This window comes from Hemitrygon akajei, chromosome 3 (assembly GCF_048418815.1).
Source record: "Hemitrygon akajei chromosome 3, sHemAka1.3, whole genome shotgun sequence".
Lineage (NCBI taxonomy): Eukaryota > Metazoa > Chordata > Chondrichthyes > Myliobatiformes > Dasyatidae > Hemitrygon > Hemitrygon akajei.
Genome location: NC_133126.1, coordinates 195,794,732 through 195,821,041, shown reverse-complemented (window position 1 = coordinate 195,821,041; position 26,310 = coordinate 195,794,732). Strand labels below are relative to the sequence as shown.

Here is a 26,310-nt window from a genome sequence, read left to right as displayed (position 1 = left end):
GCCTGTGTATAACTGTGGCTATCACCCTTATATGAGCAAAGTACTGGAGAGTTTAACATCGGTAGCTGAGCGAAGGGCGCTGAGTAGGCTACGGTCAATTATGGATAACTCTGAACATCCTCTACATAGCACCATCCAGAGACAGAGAAGCAGTTTCAGCGACAGGTTACTATCGATGCAATGCTCCTCAGACAGGATGAAGAGGTCAATACTCCCCAATGCCATTAGGCTTTACAATTCTACCGCCAGGACTTAAGAACTTTTTAAAAGCTATTATTAATGCTTTTTGAGATAGTGATTTAGATGTATATCATATTTTTTACTGAGTTAAGTATTGTATGTAATTAGTTTTGCTACAACAAGTGTATGGGACATTGGAAAAAAGTTGAATTTCCCCATGGGGATGAATAAAGTATCTATCTATCTATCTATCTATCTATCTATCTATCTATCTATCTATCTATCTATCTATCTATCTATCTATCTATCTATCTATCTATCTATCCATCTATCTATCTATCTATCTATGTGCAGTCCTTTTACCTTTGCAGTTTCAGGGTCCTTTTCCCTTGCAGTTTCTTAACTCTCGCACAAGGATTCAACATCTTCGAAACATTGTCAGAACCTTCAACAGATTTGATGACATTTTCTACCAGCAGAACCACAACAGCCACTCTACTGACCTGCCTATTCCTCCGTTACAGCGTGTAGCCTTAGACTTTCAACACCTATCTACAATCATGCTTCAGCCACGGTTCAGTGATGGCCACAACATCATATCTGGCAATCTGTAATAGTGCAACAAGATTATCCACCTTATTTCTTATACTCCGTACATTGAGACATAACAGTTTGAGCATTGTGTTTGCTACCCGTTTTGATTCTGCATTTCTAATGCAGTGATGCTCATCCTGCTGGCTGCAATTTTGACCTACCATCTGTCTGCCGTTCCTGACAGTCTCACTGCATGCTATTTTTTTAATTTACCAACCACTCTATCCTGTGTCCCTTCACTCTAGTTCCCTCCCCAACAGCTCTAACAAAACTACCTGCAGGAATATAGGCTCTACTCTGGTTCAGGTGCAACCTGTGATTTTGGAACAGGTCATACAACCCCAGAAGAGGTCCCAATGATCCATGAACCTGAAGCTCTCCCACCTAAACCAGATTCTCTGCAAAGAATGATTCTTTCAGATCATCCTGTTTCTACTCCCACTGGCGGTTGGCGCAGGCAGCAATCCAGTAATCGCTACATCGGAGATACTGCTTCTTAGCTGTCTACCTTGTTCTCTACATTCTCTTTGAAGGACCTCTTTGCTTTTCCTTTCTATGTTATTTGTTGAATGATATCTACCAGGACATCCCTGTCCCTCCCTCTCCAAAATGTTGTGGAAGGGATCCGAGATGTCCCTGACCCTGGCCCCTGGGTGGTTAACATACCAATCGGATGTCCCGTTCATGCCCACAGAATCTTGTATCCGTTCCTCTAACTGTTGAGTCCTATATCACTATCTCAACCATCTTCTCCCACTTTCCCTTCCGGACCGATGCTCATTGCCAGTGACTCGGTCTCTGTTGCATTCTTTCTCTAGGTTATCGCCCATAATAGTATCCAAAACGATATTCTTCTAACTGAGGGGAATGACCACCGGAGTGCTCTGCGCTAACTGTCTATTCGCAATTCCATTTCTCCTGACAGTCACCTGCTACTCCCCTTGTGAAAGTTCGTGTGTGACTATTTCCCTGCAACTCCGGCCAATTGTCTCTTCACTCTCCCATACAAGCCAAAGGTCATCCAACTACTATTCCGGATCCATAATACGGTCTTCAATAACCGGGAGCCGGATGCAGTTCACGCAGATGTCGTCACCGAGGACTCGAACACCCTGCATGAAGAAGATACAGCAGCCATGTACTATACTAGGTAGAGTAAGAGAAAAAAAACTGAACAGAAGCTTACCCAGAACCGACGCCTCTTTCGAGATGAGAATATCTGAATGGGGAAGTAATTTGATCTGAGTGGCTTTGACCTTTAAATGATAGTTGATACCACACAGGGTGGTGTTAGTATCTCAAAAAGTGCCGATCTCCTGCAAAACATTCTCTAGAGATTACAGGGAATGGTGTGAAAAATCATGTGAGCAGCAGCCCTGCGCGTGAAAATGCCTTGTTAATGGGGCGTGTCAAAGGAGAATGGCCAGGCTGGTTCAAGATGACAAGACGGCCAGAAGAATTAAAAATAACCATGCACAGCACCTCATCGAATGAACAAGTGGATGGGCTACAGTAGCAAGAGAACAAAGGTCGTATGAAAGATGTCCCTAGAAATCTTGCTACTGGGTCTACTTTTCTCCATTTATGTCATTTATCATTACTCACATTTTCATTGGAAAGATGAAGTTTTCTCCATCAGTGCCAAATTTCCTTATATAGAAAACATCAAACAAGTACCCTTGAGGAGATGGGTACCAGTTACCGGAGAAATTACTGTCTCTGAGCTTTAATTAAGACGTTTAATGAATCAAGTATTACCACACCGTGGACTTCAAAAATATTCTTTAGTTATTGATAAGAATCGATAGAGTGGACAGCCAGCGCCTCTTCCCCAGGGCAGCGCTGCTCAATACAAGCGGACATGGCTTTAAGGTAAGGGGAGGAGAGTTCAAGGGGGATATTAGAGGAAAGCGTTTTTACTCAGAGAGTGGTTGGTGCGTGGAATGCACTGCCTGATTCAGTGGTGGAGGCAGATGCACAGGTGAAATTTAAAAGACTAATAGACAGGTATATGGAGGAATTTCATGTGGAGGGTTATATGGGAGGCAGGGTTTAAGGGTCGGCAGAACATTGTGTTCTATGTATTGTCCAATGTTTAGTTATCTAAAGTATGCCATTAATGTCCGCCGCTTCTAAATCTCTCACCATTTACCTTGCCACTTAATGATGACACTCTACTACTGGCCAAACATGATCTCTTTTCATTAATCCACATTGATTCAGCTCAAAGATATCATTATTTTATAGGTACTTTGATATCACAGATTTCATCATATATCCAGGCATTTTCACAACTATTCAAGTCAAACCAACAGTTGGGTAATTTTTCTGTGTTTTCTTTGCTCCGACTACTAAATACCTGCATCACATTTATTATCCTCAGAAACGTACATGAATTTGTAGCATTTTCGAAGATGTTATCTGGTGTACCACTGAATCCAAACCATCTGAGAATTCCCTGAGGCCTTTTTAAGGATTTCCTAATTTTCAACAACAGCACACTATCAAGAATGTACGGAAGTCTGGCGTCTTAATTGACTTTAATAATAACATTAAATAAAAGTTGTGCAATATTTACATTTTCTCTTGTTCCAAATAAGACTGAGTAATAGAACGTGCTTTGTGTAAACTTGAGATTGTACTGCTGGAAAAGTTTCCATATGTAAAGCTTAAACAGAAAGTCACCATGGATAGAAATCACACATCACATCACCGTTTGGTCATACTGTGTTAAACTTTCGGCAGTCCAATCTAAATTATTCGCAGCAGCTTTTGAGTGCATTGGAATCACCTGAGTGTAATTCTAACAAAAGAATGATTAACCTGTCGATGCATCAAAAAATACTCAAACCTGCGTTTAATGGACGAGGTTTATACAGACTATGAGGTTATGATACAAGAGTCATTGGTAGTTAAAGTGAAGTCACTTTGGACATCATATGTTTCTTTGTATTAATCTCCGGTTTCAATAAGATGACGTAGCATTTAGGTACAAAAATACAAATTAGCAGACCGAAGCTTGATGCCCAAATGGCGAACACTTCAACAGCCACAGTGTACTTCCCTGGAGAGCTCACATAGGCTGGAATGAAAGTTATCCAAACAGCGGAAAAGATCAGCATGCTGAACGTGATGTACTTGGCGTCGTTGAAACTATCTGGGAGTTTCCGGGCAAGGAATGCAAGCACTAAACACACAATGGACAACAAAGCGATATAAACAGAGACAAAGTAAAAGGCTGTCAATGAGCCCACGTTACATTCCAGTATAATGATGTTTCTGTAATGGCTCATGTTTTTCTGGGGGTAAGGAGGTGACACACTTAACCAGACAATGCAAACTAAACCTTGCATAAAGGTAAGAAGGGAGACGCCCACGCGTTGCTGCACAGGTCCGAACCAATTCATTACACGGCTGTTGGGTTGATTTGCTTTAAAGGCAATCACGACAAGGATGGTTTTGCCTAGGATGCAGGAAATGCAAAGAACGAAGAGAATTGCGAAAGCAGTGCGGCGCAACATGCACGACCAGCCGAATGGTTCACCTATGAATGTCAGTGAGCAAATGAAGCAAAACAGCAGGGCGCAAAGAAGTAGAAAGCTCAGTTCAGAGTTGTTCGCTTTGACTATGGCAGTTTCCCGAAACCGGTAGAAAATAACAGCGATGACCAACGTAAAGCATACTCCCACCAGAGCAAGTGTTACTAATATAAACCCAAGAACGTCTCCAAATGAAAGAAACTCAACCTTCTTGAGAACACATTGTGTTTTTGCCTGATTCGTCCAGTATTCCGATGGACACTTGATGCAGTCGGTGGAATCTGGAAAAATAATTATTTTAAATGAAAATATTTGAGAACAGAACTGAGAAATGAGAGACTTGGCTGTCCATCTCAGCACTTACCCGTGGCATTGCTGATCTCACCATCCGCGCATTCTGCACAGTTAAAACAACATATTGGCTGCCCTTTTCGGCTGACTTTTCTTGTTCCAGGAAGACATGGTTCTGAGCAAACAGCTCGTGGAATCTGAAGAAATAGAATACATTCTAAGAATATCCGTTGTGTGTGTAAATATAGCCGTTGCGTATGCTGAACAGCTAACAGAAATCCTTGAAATTGAGATTGAGAAACCAAGGAAAACTGACTGCCCAGTGAATGTCGAACTGAGATAATATTGGACAATCTTATATGTGAGCTATGTGATTCCATAAAAAGGGAATACTAGAATGGATACTTCGAGTCTTGAGGAGAGAATGTGGATCGCCTGATAGCAGAGATGTTGAAGTTCGGATTTCAAATTTAGGAATGATTCGCCTGGAATAAATGAATAATAAGCAGTATGTGATCGCAAATTAATTCAATCACAAAAGAAGGATACATCCATCGTTCATCTGATCCGCGAGGAAAACAGAACCAAACTGTCGGAAATGTACCTTACATTGCATAAATCTAGGGCAATTTCGACAATAGAATATAATTGATTCTCTCTGCAATAGAACATATGATTCAAAGATACAGCACTAAAGCAGAAAAGCAGGTCCTTCGTGTGGAATCATTAATCTGCTTCGTCCCATCGACCTTCACCCGGATCATAGCCCTCTGTAAAACTCCATGTAGAGTATCTAGGCAATTTTCACTGAAAAGTTGATATGGAACCCGCATCCACCAATTGTGCTGCATGTCGTTCTATACCCTAACCACCATCTCTGCGATGAAATTCTCCCTGATGTTCCACTTAATCATTCCACCTATCACACCTAAACCAAGACATCCAGTTGTAGTCTCACCCAAACTCACTGGAATAACCCTGCTTTCATTTCCCCTTGCTCTTCTGCTCTTATATATCCAGTAAGTGTCGCTTCAGTCTTCTCCGTTCGAGAAAATAATGTCCTAACCTTCTGAAATTTTCCCGATTACGCAGATTCTCAAGTTCGGGTAGCATTCTTGTAAACCTTCTGTGCAGTCTTTAAGACCTATTTATTTCTTTACTGTGCGCAGGTGATCAAAATGCAAAAAATGCTCCAAATTCGGCCTCACCAACATCTTACACAATTTCAAAATAGAGTCTAACTCACGCACTAACTGCACTGATTTATGAAGCCCAGTGTGACAAATACTTTCTTTGTGACCCTATTTATGCGTGACTCCAGACACATGGAGCTCTGGATCTGTCTTCCCAGATTCCCAGATCTCATTTCTAAAGGTTCATTTTATTGTCAATGTATGCATGAATCGTACAACGTTAATATTTTTTTCGGCTCCAGGTAGTTATTAAATACAGAAAGACCATGGATGTTAATGAAAAAAAGTACATCAACTATGCCCCCGCCTCCATAAATGCCATGAAAACGTAACGGTGCATGCAGACCACAAAATTCCCCATCGCCTGCAGTAAAATATGAGCCACAAAACACTCAACGAGCCTCTACGCAGAACAATAGATCACCCTCGCGCCAATGGCTAACAAAAAAGAAAACGTCGAAAGTCTGAAGGAGACCAATGTAATGTCCAATAACCACATGACTCTCAGAACATGGGAAACGACTTTTCGCTGCAAACGAGTAGAGTAGAGGTACGAACTCAGACTTTCTGTAACGAATGACTGCCGACCCGGGTCTTAACGCCGCACACCGGAGGCCTAACGCGCCGATTCGCCTGCTGACTGTCCAGTGCCGAGCACACCCGGCACATGGCACAATTCTCCGCATTAACCTCGATGCTTTAGTATTCCTCGCCGCTTCGAGACGAAGATATTCGTGACCGCACGTATCATCTTTGGTCCTTTCTACGAGTCGGTTTGTGTTTTTGTAACACTTCGTCTCTCCTGTCTTTGATCTCCACGATGCAACTCCCTTTCTGATTGCCTAAGCAACAAATTTCCTAACACTACGGTTCGTCCCCACCTCCACACCTCAGAGTCACAGATCCAGTCTGATAGCCAGAGAATGGGCAAAGGGGTTCTCAGCATAACCTCTCTCTCCATATGATTTTCACCCATTACCTGTCTCCTGCACCTTGCTTCTAACTAACTCCATGCTGGCACTGTCTATCAATCTCTAAGCTTCCTATATGACCCATAGTTCATCCACTTCCAAATCCAACTCCTTAACATGGTTTGTTAGAATCTGCAGCTGGATCCGCATTTTGAATCATAGTATTCAAGTCTCTCTGCCTTCGCATATCCCACAGGAGCGGCATTCCATTATCCTGTTTGACTTTTCCACCGCTTTAAGTGAGCAGGATGAAAGAAAGAAATATTAAATAACGAAAAATACCCTCTATAAACGCATATAATCGACGAGGCCTCAAAGAGCCAAACCCTCAAAGCCCCAAAATAACACTGAACTGTTCATACAAAGGCCACTCTTTTTAAACCTAACTTCTCAAAGCAAGTGTCACGTTATGAACAATGCATTTCTCTGCGGGTAACCATATAACCATATAACAATCACAGCACGGAAACAGGCCATTCCGGCCCTCCTAGTCCGTGCCGAACTCTTAATCTCACCTAGTCCCACCTACCCGCACTCAGCCCATAACCCTCCACTCCTTTCCTGTCCATATACCTATCCAATTTTACCTTAAATGACACAACTGAACTGGCCTCTATTACTTCTACAGGAAGCTCATTCCACACAGCTATCACTCTCTGAGTAAAGAAATACCCCCTTGTGTTTCCCTTAAACTTTTGCCCCCTAACTCTCAAATCATATCCTCTCGTTTGTATCTCCCCTACTCTCAATGGAAACAGTCTATTCACGTCAACTCTATCTATCCCTCTCAAAATTTTAAATACCTCGATCAAATCCCCCCTCAACCTTCTACGCTCCGATGAACAGAGATTTAACTTGTTCAACCTTTCTCTGTAACTTAAGTGCTGAAACCCAGGTAGCATCCTAGTAAATCGTCTCTGCACTCCCTCTAATTTATTGATATATTTCCTATAATTCGGTGACCAGAACTGTACACAATATTCCAAATTTGGCCTTACCAATGCCTTGTACAATTTTAACTTTACATCCCAACTTCTGTACTCAATGCTCTGATTTATAAAGGCCAGCGTTCTAAACTGATTAACTCTATATCCGGGTCGTCTGTGAATACTGCTGTCCCAGAGCGACCGGTGCAGTTTCCTGAGTGCTTATCATCTATTTCAACCATATGGGAGGTAATATGATTCAGCAAACTGCGGATGACTTAGAGATTGGGCCTGTCGTGTACAACAAGGTAGGCGGCCAAAGCGTGCCGCGAGATATGGGACAGCCGCAGGAATTGGCAGAAAAATGGAAGATTTAATTTCATGTAGGTCCGGCTGGTGGTGTAAAAATATACCTAACTACATCTTAAGAATAATCATTGATCTGGCCATCAGCATCTTCGGGGGATAGATAATCCCAGATATTCACAGACATCTCAGCAAAGGGAAAGTTACGCTTCTCAGTTTGAAATGAAGTGCGTCTTCCCACGTGTGTATGCAAATATCCAGCGAATTTCAACATCTATCCTCAGCATATCAGTAATATGTGTTTGTACAATAGAAACAGAGAAACATAGAAAACATGCAGCACAGTACAAGCCCTTCGGCCCACAATGATCTACCGAACATGTATGCACTGTAGAAATTACCTAGGGTTACTCATAGCCCTTTATTATTCTAAGCTCCAGGAGACTGTTAAAAGACCTGATCATATCCGACTCCACCACTGTCGCCTGCAGCCCGTTCCATATATTCAGCCCTGAGAAAAGTCCTCTGACTATCTACACGATCAATGCCACTCATCACCTTATACACCACAATCAGATCACTTTTTATCCTCCGGCTCACTAAGGCGAAAAGGCCGAGTTCACTCAACCTATTTTCATAAGGCATGCACCCCAATCCAGGCAACATCCTTGTAAATCTCCTCTGCATTTTTTTCCATAGTTTCCACATCCTTCCTGTAGCGAGGTGACCAGAACTGTGCACAGTGCCCTAAGCGGAACCTGACAGGGGTTTATACAGCTGTAACGTTACATTTGGTCACTTGAACTAATCCTACAGTTGATGAAGGCTAATGCACCATATGACTTCTTCACCACAGAGTCAACGACACAGCAGCGTTGAGTGTCGTATGGACTCGGATCCCAAAATCTCTCTGATCCTCCACACTGCCAAGAGTCTTAACATATTGTATTGTATGGATCGCCAGAGGCTTTCTCCCGGGCTGAAATGTCTGCCACAAGAGGGCGCAGGTTTAAGGTACTGATGAGTAGGTACAGAGTAGAAGTCAGGGATAAGTGTTTTACGCAGAGAGTGGTGAGTGCGTGGAATGTGCTGCCGGAAACGGTGGTGGAGGCGAATACGAGAGGGTATTTTAAGAGTCTATTGGATAGGTGCATGCAGCTTAGAAATATAGAGGGTTATGGGGAAGTCTAGTGATTTCTAAGGTCGGGACATGTTCGGCACAGTTTTGTGGGCCGAAGGGCCTGCACTGTGCTCTAGGTTTTCTGTTTCTGTGTTTCTATTAACACTATATACTGCCATCATATTTGACCTACCGAAATGAACCACCTATATCACCCATTTTCCATTTCGCAAGAATAGATACATGGCAAAAGAAACCCATACCTTATTTCCCGTGGTGCTAAACATGATCTCCTTGACATTCAGCATTAGTTCCTGGCCTTGCGGAACCGAACCGTCATAATATCCGACGTTTACAATGTCAGCGCTGCCCTTGAAATTCGTTTGTATGTTCACGAAGTCGTATCTTGGCACCGGGTCACCATTTTCATCAAAATATAAGGTTTCTCCAGTCTTTGCTGTGAAATTCACGGTGCGTAGGTAGTGCAGGTACTGGAGTTGGGTGAAGGGGTAAAAAAAGAGTGACTATTGTTTAAACGGGGCGTCTGGATTCGGTCCATGTAAATATAAACATGCAAACTTTCCCGTGGACGCATGATGGAAATGTGCTGAATAAGTACCACGTAAAAGAAGGTTAATATTTCACACTGTCGATGATTGGATCCGGAGTAAGAAATGAAGTAACAGAAAGTATGGCAAGTGGTCCTCAGCGGGTCACACTGCACTTGTAGCTGGAATTGGATCGACCATCCGTTTACCTCCACAAATATTACCTGACCCGTCGAGTTCCTCCAGCAATTTGCTTATCGGCATTGCAATTGGATACAGGTCGAAGTATAACGAGCAAATTTGTCAGGAGGGAGGTGGGAGACTAAGGAATTATTATAATTGCCGTGGATCACCTGGTAAAAACACTGAATTAAAAATTCGGAGCTGAAGATCGAAGGTAGAGACTCAAACTCGATCTCTTGGCCTGCACATTGAAAGGCGACCAACCCTTCTCGATGTACCTACAGTTAGAATGTGCCTGTTCACCAGCAGCGAAAACACAGGATATTTTCCAAGCGGATTTAATCTCCGGAAAGCAGGAGATTCGAATCAGCACCCACGCCAAACTTTATCCATCAGCTAATGTCTCAGCAAACGATCCAAGCACGAATCAAACTGTTATTGGGAAATGTTGCATCTCTGAACATTAGCAGCTCTATTCTGCACTTACCAATAGAATGACGTGTTCTGCATTTGGAATCATATTCTGAGGAAAAAAAGGGTTTGGTCCCCACAAATAGAATTCGTTCGCAAACACAGAGTCCTCCGCAGCTGATTACACGCATAGAAGAATCGAAAGATATAAGCCACAAACTGCAAACATACCTTGCCGCGCTGAAATTTAGTTGCTGAATTTGCTATAGGATGTACAGGCCTACCTGCCAAGGCTCGAAAATTGCAATATGCGCACACGTGTTATTCCTAAAGGGTCCATTCCCTTCGACACAGGTTAACAGATCATGGAGTGCGTGAGCGATGGAGTAGACCGCTGTATACACGTGGTATGAACTCCCGTCCATTATCGCTGGAAGATAGGCATTTTCTATCCCTTCCATCTGCTCCTTTCCAGTGCATTGCCGAAATTCAACTGGAAAGTTCTCCGGGCTTGTGCCGTTTTCGACTTTCAACGAACAAGTGAACAAAGTCTCCCAAAACTCCTTCACAAAAATGTTACCAGGAAACTTGGAGGGATGGACGTTATGAAGATAATCTCTGAGAACATCTATCTCTATCCTCCGGGTAGCCGGACCGATTGCTCCGGTAAGATAAATTCCTCTTTCTTTAGGCGGGAGAATTTTTTTTTGTAATCCAAGCCTCACTTCCAATCCATTGTATGCCGGTTACATTTTGCCGCCAAATCTCATTTAATTAAATTCGCATATCACCACTGTGGACAAAAGCCACTACCACTTTAGTAGACGCCTGTTTAATCACCTGGACAATATTACTGATTTTTTCAGGCGGGTCGGTCCTGTAAAATGACGCAGAGTAGGCAATGCAAACTCCAAACTTTTCCACGTGTTCCACAAATCCTTGCATTCCGAAATGTCCATAATCGGTGTTACTTCTAATGGTTCCAATCCAAGTCCAGCCAAAGGTTCTCACCAGTTCTGCGAGGATTTTGGACTGGTATTGGTCGCCGGGGATAGTTCTGAAAAAGGTGGGATATTCTCTCTTATCACTGAGGCAGGAGCAGGTAGAATAGTAACTAACCTGTAGAGAAGAGAAACTGATGAATACCTTGATCGGCTTTTTAACTATATGTGACTGATTTACCTCTCGCGGTTCATGTTGATTGTTTTATATTTCTACTTAACTCTAATACTGAATACAAAACATGAAGAATAGACAAAATGCATAACATGGATTGCTGACTTAATTTACAACGTACCATACAGTACTTACTTATTGTTTTTTGTTATGTACCCCTAGAATTCATATTTTCTGTGGACTGTCACTTTAAAATGCAGGGACAATGAGACTGACTTGCTATATTGGATTTCTACTGATTACAGTGTGTTTCGACTTATGCAAAGACACTGCGTGCTTCTGAGTTGCTATGGCGAAGAGAGGTTGGAGTTATTTGATGGACAATCGATGTTATGGTTTCTCTGCAGCTTGTTTACATTTTTCCTGCAATCTGTTTTGTATATACAAGGACACACAGAAAGCCACAGAGTCCAGATGGATTCGGTCGATGGAAGACATCAGTAAGTCGGTTGCTGATTTAAACTTTCAGTAGCCTAAAGGGGCGAGTTGAGATCGATCCAGAGTATTAATAGATGACTCTCGTAAGTTTTTGCAACTAGAACAAGTTTGCAGGAAGAGAAGAGAGGAGAGAAAGGTTTGAAACAGAAGAAACCAAGTGACAAAGAGATCACTGTTTGGACATTAGACCGTAACGGTGTGTTTGTTAACATTCGGCTACGGATGTGTGATTGTCACTCAGTTAATCCACAGAAGTAGGTTCTCTGGTGAGTGGAAAATCTTTTTGAATACCATATGTGTGTTTACCCATTGGCTGGGGGTGGTAGTTCACTGAAGAAGGCACCCCTGTTGCAAATCACTGTTGTAGTTATTTCGTATGTCCTGGAACTGGATGAGTGGCTATCACATTGTGTGTTTGGGGTAACCTTGTGGAATCTACTGGTGTGTCGACGCTTGCCTGGAAGAGGTTCCCTTGAAGACAGTTTCCTTTTTGTGATAAGCTGTTATTGCTGATAATCCATACGTGGATTTTGTTTGTGTATCCTGTGGCCACCACTTAGAGATGTCCCGTATTTGAATTCGGGTTTGATACCACTTGTGTTGAAAATATTCGCTGAAGATCACTGTCGGTAATACTTCGTGTGTGCAGTGGAACAACTTCGGAGATAAAACTGACTGCTATTGTTATTTTGTATTGCTGTCGCGGGAGTCTGTGGAATATCGACGCAGTTGCCTTCTCACAACGTACGCCTTTGGAGTCTAAATCTCTCTCTCTTACCAACAACAGAAACCTCGTGCATTGAACTGAACTTCCTCACATGCCATCATCAAGTCAAGTCAAGTCAACTTTTATTGTCATTTCGACCATAACTGCAGGTACAATGCATAGCAAAAATGAGACAACGTTTTTCAGGACCATGGTTTACATGACACGGTAAAAAAAAAAACTAGACTGAACTACGTAATAAAAAAAGCACAGAGAAAGCTATACTAGACTACAGACCTACACTGGACTGCATAAAGTGTACAAAAACAGTGAAGGCATTACAATGAATAATAAAAGGATCGTAGGGCAAGGTGTCAGTCTAGTCTTCGGGTATTGAGGAACCTGATAGCTTGGGGGAAGAAACTGTTATATAGTCTGGTCGTAAGAGCCCGAATGCTTCGGAGCCTTTTCCCAGACGGCAGGAGGGAGAAGAGATTGTATGAGGGTGCATGAGGTCCTTCATAATGCTGTTTCCTTTGCGGATGCAGCGTGTATTGTAAATGTCCGTGATGGTGGGAAGAGAGACCCCGATTATCTCAGCTGACTTCACTATCCGCTGCAGGGTTGTGCGATCCGAGATGGTGCAACTTCCGAAGCAGGCAGTGATGCTGTTGCTCAGGACGCTCTCAGTACAACCCCTGTAGAATGTGATTGGGATGGGGGGTGAGAGATGGACTTTATTCAGCCTTCGCAAAAAGTGGAGACGCTGCTGGCTTTCTTTGCTGTGGAGCAAGTGTTGAGGGACCAGGTGAGATTCTCCGTCAGGTGAACACCAAAAAATTTGGTGGTCTTTACGATCTCTACCGCGGAGCCGTCAATGTTCAGCGGGGAGTGGTGGCTCCGTGCCCCCCTGAAGTCAACAACCACCTCTTTTGTTTTATTCACATTAAGAGACAGGTTGTTGGCTCTGCACCAGTCCGTTAGCCACTGCACCTCCTCTCTGTAAGCCGACTCGTCGTTCTTGCTGATCAGACCCACCACTGTACTGTCATCGGTGAACTTGATGATATGGTTCGAGCTGTGTGCTGCAGCCCACATAAGACTGTATCATTTGCCACCTAAGCTTGAATGAGTGTTGGAAACATATAGACACACCTCTGTATGCTTATATGTGCCTAACATTTTTAATCTTTGGTTTATCTGGTTTTAAGTTTACTATTCATTGTAGATACTATCAAAGTAGTGATTTGGTAATAACAAAGCCGGACTCCAGGTTTGTTCCATTTCTGTTGCTTCTTTTAACCCGCTGCGGGGTACCTAACACTTTGGTAATAAAGCACTCGTTAGACACATCAGAATTAATGCATTCAATTCTTGCGTTCTATCATAGAAACTATACGAGGCTTCATAGGAGGTTCAAGATGGCGGCGCGACTCAGCTTTCAGCGGCCACTCTGGAACTGATTATCTGTTATTTATGAAGCGGGGTGCCGTGCGCAGTCATAAATGATTGAAAACGGACGTGGGAGCACGGAAGAACATCGGGAAATTCCAGGAAGACCTTCTTCGTTGCTGCTGCGCGGTCCGGGACTCTGCTGGGAAGAAAAGGCCCGCAGTCCTCGGGGTCGCGTTGCCGATGGCCGTTGGCGGGGCCGTCTTAATACGCTCGGCATATGATGGTGCTGGGAGAAGCTGTGCGGGAGGGGATGGTCGTCGGCTCGGAGGTTCAATGCACTCGGAGTCCTTTCGACGGAGTCAGGTCGCTTTCGGTGTGTGCTGCGTCTGCGAGGCTGGTTTCGACGGAGCTTTCTTTGTGTGCTGCGTCTGCGAGGTGGAGTCGGGCGGCGCCTTGGAAGTCGGGGGTACTCCCTTCCGCCGCCGGCGTGGGATGTCGAGTCTGTTGGGACCCTGGGGACTAGTGGAAACTGTGGTGATTTCTTTTGAACTTACAGTCCTTTAACATCTTGGAGTACTTTTACTGTGACCATAGTCTTTTTTTTAATCAATTATGCTATTGTTTGCACTGTTGTAACTATATTTTGTAATTATATGGTTTTGTGCAGGTTTTGTAGCTTTAGATTTTGGTCTTATTTTTGTCTGGTAGTTTTGGAGCTCCTTTCCGGGGAACGCGCTAAGACGGTAGCGCGATATTAATACGCAGCAGCCTCTCCAGACTCTGGATTGGGGATTGCCAAACGTTACGTGGATTTTCTGGTGTACTTTGTTTTGTCATATGCTTTTGTGATATCATTCTGGGGGAACGTTGTCTCATTTTTTTACTGCATTGCATTTGTGGTTTCTAAATGGCAATAAACTGAATCTGAATCTGAATCTGAATAAGAGGTTAAATGTTTGTTGCCTGCATTGTCAGATAGGCGCTACAAGGAAAGTGTGGACAAATGTGGGCTGTTCTCCTTGGAGGGCTGAATATGAGGAGAGCCTTCATTGACGTTTATGAGAAGCCTGGACAGAATAGACTAACAGTATATTCGTCCTACTTTCAAATGCCTAATGCCAGAATGCGCACATTTAAATTGAGTGGGGCTTCGTTTAAAATAGATTTGCCGGTCCTTCATTTTTACCCAGACAGGAGGGGGCGTGCAGTGCGCTGGCCAGGATTGTGGCGTAAGCAAACACGACAGGCGCTTAAGTGACTTTTTAGCACACTAATGTACATAGAATGGAAAGAACCAGACAATGTGGACAAAGGGACAAGTTTAGATAGGCATCTAATGGACAATGTAAGTAGTCCGGCAGAACATTATTGGGCCGAGGAGCCTGATTCTGAGCTGAACTCTGTGTAATTTCTTCTAATGCAACCAAATTTGCAAGCGCTGCGATGAACGTTTTTCAGTTTATTGCTCTGAATGGCGCCAACCGCATCTGCTGGAAACGTGAAGCCCTCCATTGGTAAGGCATGACCATGGATATTGCGTTTTGGCTGTTTCCGTAATCAGCATGCTATTACGCAAACCACAGCAGTAAAATATTGACAGCAAGCTATTGCACTTGCAGCAGACTCCCCACCCCCACCAACTCCACCACCCCTCCACACAGCTAATGAATCCAGGGGAACATAGAAAAATAGAAGACCTTCAGCACAATAGACGCCCTTCGACGCTCAAAGCTGTACCGAACTTGTCTTTACCTGAGAAATTAATACTGATACCGACAAAGACCGATAAGCTTTTCCACCAGGGATTCTCAGGAGTTGCCAGCTGGTGTTGAGGTGAAAGTAGGACAGCCCATTTCTGTATTTGTCTTCGGGGTTTACTCCTGAAACCTACCCATGAGTGGATATATCCGCAAGGCAGCAGAGGCTTGAGTTCAGAGGCTTTTCCTACCCCTAGACGAGCTGCTGCCCACGGCTGACGAGCACTATCTGCCCGATTTGAAGTCTCCAGTAACGCGCGTTCGGCCTATCTCCTGTAGAAACGATTGCGCCGAGACCAGTTGCTAAGCCATACGTCAAGGTAACGAGCTGGACATGCTTGCTAGAGGTTATTTTAGACACGGGTATATTTAATGGAAAGTGCGAGCTTAACCCGATTACCCCACGCACCCGGCTTTGACAGGCTAAACGAACCGCTTCTGACAATCCATAATATAAAATAAAATAGCTAGTGGATTTCAACGACGATAAAATCTCAATATATTAAATAGCTCCTTTTTAAAAATTGTGTTAGTTTCCAAAATTAAGACCTGTCACTATTACAACTCAGTCCTAAAAAGGGACTGCATGTTTTTGTCCCTTCTAATGAGGAGATGGTACCGCCATTATAGAAATGCATTCAAATATTAGACACATTACCAGTGGAATCCTAAATGATCCCATTGTCCTGGCGGTTACGATGGAGCTTGTAGAGATATCGCATCCAACAATGGCCACGACGTTGGAGGAACCTCTGCATTCAAGGTATTCAATTGATTCTTCTTCTCCATTGATCAAAGCGAGCGCTGCTTTCGAGGCGATCCCGAAGGATGAGCAGTCGTCGTGGATCTGATACCCGAGCGTGATCCCCGGGAGGAGATTCTTATTTCGGTTTATTTCGGCAATAGCAAAAATCATTGTCTGCACCAGTCGGAAACTTTCAAATTCAAAACTGTGGGATAATGATAAGATGAGGTGATAAAAGTCTTCAGCTTCACAATTCAAAAAGATCTTACGTCAAGATTTTAAATGTAAAAGTTCTCTTGTTGCAGATAAAGGACGCACACCGCACAGATCTCGGCTCATAACGCACACCGCACAGATCTCGGCACTGGACGCACACTGCTTATTTATCACTACCCCACCTACTAGCTTTAAATATCAGGCATGCCTCATTTCACAGCAAACGGGAGTTAACAAACCTCACAAGGGAGGGCTCAGGGTGAACCATATTTCTGGTCAGAGTCGACCTCAGAATACTCGAATAACTAGGTCAAAGAAATATTTTGAAACTTCCTTCAATGATTTTATATTCTGGTGGCGCTAATTGGAATTCACATTGACCCAGACGACAGTAGTTAAAACTATGGGAGGCCAGACACATATTAAATGTACCTTGGAATCTTCTGTAATATCCCGCCATAGTTATGAAATTAGATCGGCCTAATTTTACTTCAACGTAAATACACATGGACATTGCACACTTCAGAACATAAATATGATCATGTGGAACAGAAATATGATATTCTGCCGAAATAATATACTGGTTATTACATGCAGAATTAACCCAGTCCTCTGAGTCTACACAATGTCCCCAATCTCAACCTGCCGCCATTATGCACCTAGCTCTGAAGAAACTAAATAATTAGGTTATAGGCTATCAAGGGATTAGGAAATTAATTTATACCCGTGACCGGTCCGTCAACCGACATCAAAAATGCATCGGTAAGCCGAGCTCTCACATGGTCGGCGATCACGCCAAAATGGAGCGGCAGATTAATACTAATGTCAAAGGTACACGAAATTTTTAGATGATAATTTTCTGTCTATTTCTAAAATCAGTTCAATGGGTATTAGCGGCCCCTACAAAAAGGACTGCTGACGAACAGTCAGATTTCAAGAGATAAACTCACCGTTTACACCTAGTGATCTTCGGGGTAAGAATATCTGCCTGGAGGTCATGAATCGGATCCAAATGCATGGAGAATATTCCGCCAACGATGATATCACCATCCTTAGCTAAATGAGGCAAACTGTGTTTGGTTCGACGCTTGCAGAGGATTCCGTGTGCTTCTGGCGTAGCGGCGAGGAATACAAAAAACAGAAACGGAGACATTGCTCTCCTGTAGAGATGTGTCGCGGTCCGTAGAAAATTCTGAATTTATATTGACTCCAAGAATATCTGTAGATGTTCCAGAGCGGGTTAGAAGTGCAGCCACTTGTGTAATATTTTAGGTCTCCGATGATAACACGGCACATGTGAGAGACAAGTATTAATGAAGGCACATCTGATACCACGGGAATTTCATAGAAAAATAAAATTGCATCTCTTGGAAGTCGGAATATCTGCACTCCCAGCAGAGTGTAAAGAGATTCAAATGAAATAAGAAGGAACTCGTGAGAACGTGAATGTTTTGTGAGGTTAATAATTGATCCCAAGAATGTAATTTAGACATTCTCACCTGGTCAATTGATGACTAAATGAATTAATTCTAATTTAAGTAACAACTGCAGAAAACAATTATAGCTGTAGACAGCTGTAAAACCCAATCCTCCATTGAATACACCTACGTGCAATACTAACATCTGGATGTCCCCACCAGCCAGGACATGTTATCACCTCTTTACGGAGATACGCTAGTCTAACATTTGGTCCCATGCTACCAGTTTCACGAACATTTATTACCCCACAACAATCAGGCTCCTGAACCACCATGGATAACTTCATGCATCACTACTCTGAACATATTCTACGACCGACACTTGCAGGGACTCTTTACAACCCATGGTTTTGGTGTTATATCTATTTGCTCTCTTTTTCTTCTTTCCACGTTGAACTTAATATATGCTTGTTTCAGTTTCTTTGCTTCGAGAAGGCAACAGAATTGAGGCAACAGCCAATCCAGATTCCAACATCTGAAACATCTTGCTTCACTAAAGGGATATTGGCGTTCAAATCAATTTACAGAAGACAGCCATCAGAAGGAATTGAATACATCAGACAATAATGAAGTGTTGAGGAATCAGAGCATGAATGAAGTCTCAGAGACAGCGACACCACCGTGATGACAGCTATCAACATGATGTCCCACCAGGCTGCGCCTTCGCCCTACTAGGAATTCCTCCTAAGTCCTACCAACATTACATCTTGATCATTTCCAGTACAACTGTTCTCCATTATTTTTCAGACATAGAAATTGATTCTTCATAGGTATATATCATGCACACAAATTGCTGGAGAGACACAGCAGGCCAGGCAGCATCTATGGGGGAAAAAAGCTGCAGTCGACGTTTTAGCCTGAGGACCTTCGGCAGCCTTCTGTTGCTTGGATTTCCAGCATCTGCAGATTTTCTCTTGTCTGTGACTGCCTAATGATATATAGGTGCTCTGTTGTAATATTGTTTATGAAGCATATTTCGGCTTTTCCACAGCTACTTGAAAACGGATGTGCAGGCCCCCATTTTCTTACTCTTGTCATAAGATGGGCGCTGAAGCGGACACAAATGCAAGACACAGACACTGAACTAGAGATAGGGACGGAACTGGACAAATACTAGGAGCTGGGACTAGAATGAAGACTTTTGCTAGGACTTTGTCTAAGAAAGCAGAACCGGGAAAGGGCACTGGGAACAGGGACTCTGGGCTTGGACTCCGAGGCACAGACCGGACGACTGTGTCTCGACTCGGGCTCAGACCCCGGAACTAGGCGAAGACATGAAGTGGATATAGGACTGGACGAGGCAGGGGTTCTTGGAGGCTAGGGTTCTTCTAGGCTAGGATTCATCGAGGCTAGGTTCCTTCGAGGCCTCGGTTGTTCGACGCTTGGGTTCTTCGAGGATTTTCTGGACAGGAAGAAGACAGGGCCGGGATGCTTTAGCAGGGCCGGACTCCTTCCTTGAGCGCCGGGCCGGGATGACTGCAGAGGTAACCGCCGAGGAAATTGTCAGGGATTTAGATGGGGAGGGGAGGATATCAGTCCGGTCTCAGGGTAACAGCAAAGACTTACCCAACGGAGGCGAGGACGGGTAGGGACAGATCCAACGCAGGGTAACGGCAAGAACAGCCTGACTTTCGCCACGCAATCATGGACAGGAACGGAGCTCAATCCGGGGAGGCTCGGAGACTAACTCCATCGCCCCGCTGTAGAAATAAGGACAGTGTTCTTCTTGTTCTCTGCTTCTATAGCAAGAACCTTCGCATCCAGAAAATTATTCTACACCTTACCGTTATCTTCAACCGGACCTTCATAACAAACAGAACTTTAACTTTATATCCTCACGGTTCATTCTCCGCTTTCCAAAGAAGTCGCTAACTCCATGATTATATTGCCCATTCGTTTCCCCTAATTAAGTTCCCTCTGATCACTTATCGCTGCAAGTGCTACCTACCTATTTACTTCCTCCCTCATGTTCACTCTGGGCCCCAAACATCGGTTCCAGGTGAGTTAACACATTGCCCTGAACTTCTGGTGTCATCTGCTGTATCCAGTGCTGTCAATGCTGTGTCCATCACAGTTGGTATGACGCTATTTGGACGCTATCTCACATTTGGATATTACTGGGGGGCGGGGGGGGGGATGACTTACCTGGGACAAGCTTCGGCAGCCGGATCTCTGGTATTGAGTCTGGTTCGGCAGTTCAGAAGGGATGGGGGGGGGGAAGGAGAGCTGTAGTGATAAGGGACTCGATAGTTAGGGGTACAGACAGAAGGTTTTGTGGTCGTGACAGAGACTCCCGGATAGTTTGTTGCCTCCTGGGTTCCAGGGTCGGGGATGTCTCTGATCGCGTGCACAACATTCTGAAGTGGGAGGGTGAGCAGCCCGATGTCATGGTACGCATCGGTACCATTGACGTAGGAAGAAAGCTTGAGAAGGACATGAAGAGTGAGTAGAGAGAACTTGGTAGGACGTTAAAAAGCAGGCCCTCGAAGCTGGTAATCTTAGGATTACTATTCGTACACAACGCTGGAAGAACTCAGCAGGTCAGGCAGCATCCGTGAGAAAAGAGTCGACAAACTTTCGGGCCGAGACCCTTCATCAGGAATGGGAACGAAGAGAGGGCCGAAGCCCAGTATTGCTACCTGTGACACGTGCCAGTGAGGGTAAGAATAGGATGCACCGGCGGATGAACACGTGGCTGATGATCTGGTGTATTGTGCAGTGTTTCAGATTTCAGAGTCATTGGGACCTATCTTGGGGCATGTGGGTCCTGTACAAGAGAGTCGGGTCGGGTTGCACCTGAACTACAGGGGGACTAATATACTTGCATGGAGGTTTGTTAGTGCTATGGAGGGGGGAGTTTAAACTGGATTTGCAGGGAGATGGAAACCAGAGTTCCAGAGTAGATAATAGAACGAGGACGAAAATAAATGATGTTAAAGGCTCGTGCAAATTCACAAATAGAAGGGTTGTGCGTCGTGGTAATAATCTTCTGAGGTGTGTCTATTTCAATGCGAGTACTGTGGGGAAGGATGACGAATTGAGGGCATGGATTAACAGGTGGAGTTATGACACTGTAGCCATTAGTGAAACTGGACTACAGGAGGGTCAGATTTGTCAGCTTACTGTTCCAGATTCCAATGTTTCAGATGTGATAGAGAAGAAGGATGAAGGTCTGGGGGGTGGGGGGGGGGGGTGGCATCGCTAGATTACTAGTCATAGAAAATGTTACAGCAGTGCTCAGGCAGTACAGATTAGAAGGATTGTCTACCGAAGCCATATTGGTGGAGCTGAGAAACAGGAGAGGTACGATCGCATTAATGGAGTTGATTATAGAACACTCCATAGTCAGCTGGAATTGGAGTAGCAAATCTTCAGAGAAATAGCAGACAGCTGCAGGAAACATAAAGTTCTGATAGTAGGGGTATTCAACTTGCCACATGTTGATTGGGACTCCGATACTCTTAAAGGTCAAGACCTGTTAGAGTTTGTAAAATGTGTTAAGGAAACTTTTCTTAAGTTAAGGAAACTAGAGGTACCGACTAGAGAGGATGTAATATTAGATCTCCTAGTAGGAAACGAGTTAGGATTGGTGACGGAAGTGTGTGTAGGGGAACACTTTGGTTCCAATGATCATAACACCATTACTTTCAAGTTGATCATAGATAAGGATAGATCTTGTCCTCGGGTTGAGGTTCTAAACTGTTAAAAGGCGAAATTTGAAGAAATGAGAAAGGATCTAAAAAACGTGCATTGGAGCAGGTTCTTCTCTGGCAAGGATGTCAGTGGGATGCCTGCAAAGCAGACATTTTCAGAGTACAGAGTTTGCATGTTCCTGTCAGGATCAAAGGCAAATTGAATAATAATAAGGAACCTTGTTTCTCCAGGGGTATTTGAACTCTGATAAAGAAGAAGAGAGCGATGTATGAGCTGTATAGGAAACATGGCGCAAATAAGGTACTTGATGAGTTGAAAAAGAGCAAAAAATTCTTAAGAAAGAAATCAGGAATGGCTAAAAGAAGACATGAGGTAACTTTGGCAGTCAAGGTGAAAAATAATCCAAGGAGTTTCTACAGGTATACTAAGAGCAAAAGGATAGTCAGGGATAAAATTGGTCCTCTTGAAAATCAGAGTGGTCGGCTATGCATGGAACCAAAAGAAATCTGGAGATCTTAAATTGATTGTTTGCGTCTGCATTTTAGGGAAGAAACGGTGTTGGATAGATTGTTGAGTCTGAAGGCTGATAAGTCCCCGGGACCTGATGGTCTGCACCCTAGGGTACTTCCAGAGGTGGATGTAGAAATCGTGGACGCATTGGTAATCATTTTCCAATGTTCTATAGATTCAGGAACAGTTCCCGCTGATTGGAGGGTGGCTAATGTAGTCACACGTTTCAAGAAAGGAGGGAGAGAGGAAACAGGGAATTATAGACCGGTTAGCCTGACGGCACTGGTGGGAAAGATGCTGGAGTCAATTATAAAAGAGAACATTACGACACATTTGGATAGCAGTAGAAGGGTCAGTCCGAGTCAGCATGGATTTATGAAGGGAAAATCATGCTTGACTAATCTTCTGGAGTTTTTTGAGGATGTAACTATGAAAATGGGCAAGGGAGAGCCAGTGGATGTAGTGTACCTGGACTTTCAGAAAGCTTTTGATAAAGTCCCACATAGGAGATTAGTGGGCAAAATTAGGGCACATGGTATTGGGGGCAGAGTACTGACATGGATTGAAAATTGGCTGGCTGACAGGAAGCAAAGAGTAGTGATTAACGGGTCCCTTTCGGAATGGCAGGCTGTGACCAGTGGGGTACCGCAAGGTTCGGTGCTGGGACCGCAGCTGTTTACAATATACATTAATGATTTAGATGAAGGGATTAAAAGTAACATTAGCAAATTTGCTGATGACAGAAAGCTGGGTGGCAGTGTCAAATGTCAGGAGGATGTTATGAGAATGCACGGTGACTTGGACAGGTTGGGTGAGTGGGCAAATGTATGGCAGATGCAGTTTAATGTGGATAAATGTGAGGTTATCAACTTTGGTGGCAAGAGCAGGAAGGCAGATTACTATCTAAATGGAGTCAAGTTAGGAAAAGGGGAGGTACAACGAGATCTAGGTGCTCCTGTACATCAGTCAATGAAAGCAAACATGCAGGTACAGCAGGCAGTGAAGAAAGCTAATGGCATGCTGGCTTTTATAACAAGAGGAGCTGAGTATAGTCAAGAGGTCCTTCTGCAGCTGTACCAATAATTAAATCAGAAGTTAGTGAGAAAGATAAGGAGGAAGGAACAGCTGTGAAGGAAAGACAGTTTGGTCCCATTTGTAATTACTGTAAGAAACCTGGTCACGTAAAAGCTAACTGTTTCCGGTTGAAAAGAAGGAGAAGGGAGCAGTCCCAGATGCTTGAGTGCAACATACTGAATCACCTGTAAATCCGTAGGGTTTGATAAACATAAATGAAGCCTTGTTAGAGACTGACCATTTTAAGAAGGGATATGATTATTTTATAACTGAAGCATTTGCTCCCGCACCAATAAAAATCCTTAGGGATACTGGAGCTTCTCAATCACTGATATTGGACAGTGTGTTAAAGTTTAATGATGCGTCTGAGACAGGTGAGGTAAATTATATACGTGGTGTTGGGCGTGCCTTATGCCTGTAAATTGCATGAAGTAAATTTAAAGTCAGGGTTAATTACATGACTTGTTAAAGTAGGACTACAACCTAGCTTACCTGTGAAGAATATCTCTTTATTGTTAGTAATGGCTTGGCAGGTGGACAAGATTTTCCTGAAGTGCATTTTACAATATAGTCAGAGGAACCATGGATGGATTCAAACACAGATTTCTCCTGTGTTGTAACTCGAGCAAAGGCTAACAATTTTGATGTGCAGATTGAGGTTGTTACCCATGACTGTTCAACTCAGGATTCGAGCTTTGAGGATGTATCCGAAACTTTCTTACCTTCATTGTTCGAACAATATACTTGGAGTAAGTCTGACTATAAAGATTTGTCTCTGTCTAGGAATGAGATGATAGCAGAGCAGAGTTGAGACCCTGAAATTATCAAATTAAAAGAACAGCTCTTCCAGATAGTGAAATTGATAAAGTGCCAGTAGGATTTTTTTTGAGAAAGCAGTATTGTTGAGAAAGTGGAGATCGCCTACAATTCATGCAAGTGATGAATGGAATATTGTTCACAGGTAGTCGTTCCTAAAGTTTATCGAAATAAGGTTTTATCTTTTGCCCATAGTGTCCCCTTGGGACAAGGGGTAAGGAAACTGTGGACAATATTTTAAAACATTTTTACTGGCCTGCTTTGAGAAAAGATGTGGCGACGTTTTGCAGAACGTGTCATACATGTCAAATTGTGGGTAAACCTAATCAAGTTACTCCAATGGCCTCAATGCAACCTATTCCAGCATTCGGTGAACCGTTTTCCAAAATTATTATAGATTATGTAGGTCCATTACCAAAAAAAAAACCTGGTTATCAGTACTTACTGACTATGTCTAGGTGCACTGTGCCTAGGTTTCCAGAGGCAATACCGCTTAGGAATATAACAACTAATAACTGTAATAAAGGCCCTTATAAGATTCTTCACTTATTTTGTGTTGCCTAAGGAAATACAATTGGATAAAGGCAGTAGTTTTAAGTCTGGATTGCTTCAACAAATAGTTTATAAATTGGGAGCTAAGCAGATTACTTCGTCTGCATACCATCCAGAATCGCGGTGTGCCTTGGAGAGGTTTCATTCTACCCTCAAGACTATGATTAGGACTTATTCTGTGGAAAATGAAAACGATTGGGATGAGGGTATATACTTATTTCTAATTGCAGTAAGACGGTCGATTCAGAAATCATTAGGTTTCAATCCATTTGAACATGTTAGAGGACATTGAGTAGAGGCATAAAGGTAGAGGACCGCTGGCTTTATTAAAAGAACAATGGATTAATAAAGAGATACACACTAATTTGATTGAATATTCTTTTTCTTTTTAAATTTAAAGACAGATTACATAAAGCTTGTAGCTTAGCCAGGGAAAATTTTAAACAAGCTCAAGAGACAAATGAAAACCTGGTATGATAACGAAGCTGGGACGAGGAATTTTAAGGCTGGAGATAAGGTGCTGGTTCTTTTCCCAGAGCAAACGAATCCTTTACAAGCTAGATTTCATGGTCCTTATGAAATTGTGTCTAAAATTAATGACGTGAATTACATGATATAAACTCCAGATCGTAGAGGGCCAACACAACTTTGTCATATAAATATGATAAAACCATATTATGAGAAACAGTCTGCTACTGTAGCTGTTCTGGTCAATAATAATGAGTCTGAGCTCACTAGGAACATAATGGATGATTCATCTGAATCTCATTTTAAACCCAACTTTGTTTCTGTCAGATTACCAAACTCAACCATTCTGGAAAATATTGCTGAGAAATTTGCACATTTACAGCCAGAGCAGAAAATGCAAATGATGCAATTATTTTTTTTAAATATAAGAATTTATTTTCAGACGTCCTAGAAGAACCACAGTAGCTTCACATGAGGTAGATGTTGGAGATGCCAAACCCATGAAGCAACATCCATATAGGATGAACGTGGAGAAATGTGAGCTTGCTGAGTAAGAAGTTAAATATATGCTAGAAAATAATATTATTCGACCTTCTAACTCAAATTGGAGTTCACCTTGTGTTATGGTGCCTTCGTCAGACGGTAGTATTCGGTTTTTGTACCGTCTACAGGAAGGTGAATGTTGTAACAAAAACAGATGCATATTCAATTCCTGGAGTAGATGATTGTGTAGATAAAGTTGTAAAAGCAAAGTTCCTTACAAAGATTGATTTATTGTAAGTGTGTTGGTGTGTTCCATTCACGGATAGAGGTAGAGAGAGTTCTGCATTTGTAACTTCATCTGGGTTATATGAATATAATGTTCTTCCATTTGGAATGAAGAATGTCCCAGGTACTTTCCAGCAGATGATTAACTCTGTGATTCAGGGATTAAAAGATACAGATGCTTATATTGACAATTTATATACAGGAAATGATACTTGGGAAGCCCGCATTACTGCGGTGGAGAAATTACTTGAAAAGCCTTCAAAAGCTAACTTAACTATTAACTTAGCTAAGAGTG

The 26,310-nt window shown here is 43.0% G+C and overlaps 1 protein-coding gene across 1 annotated transcript in view; it reads right to left on the bottom strand.

Moving 5' to 3' along the window:
* Positions 1-17,848, bottom strand: part of LOC140724639 (extracellular calcium-sensing receptor-like) — a 34,145-nt gene extending 16,297 nt beyond the window's left edge. The window contains exons 1-6 of the mRNA XM_073039063.1: positions 17,646-17,848; positions 16,393-16,684; positions 9,384-9,611; positions 4,678-4,801; positions 3,702-4,594; positions 1,823-1,886 (exon numbers count right to left, since the gene is read on the bottom strand). Coding sequence (XP_072895164.1) covers positions 1,823-1,886; positions 3,702-4,594; positions 4,678-4,801; positions 9,384-9,611; positions 16,393-16,684; positions 17,646-17,848 — 1,804 coding nt within the window. The remainder of the gene's footprint in view (positions 1-1,822; positions 1,887-3,701; positions 4,595-4,677; positions 4,802-9,383; positions 9,612-16,392; positions 16,685-17,645) is intronic.
* Between the last annotated feature and the right edge of the window lie 8,462 nt (positions 17,849-26,310).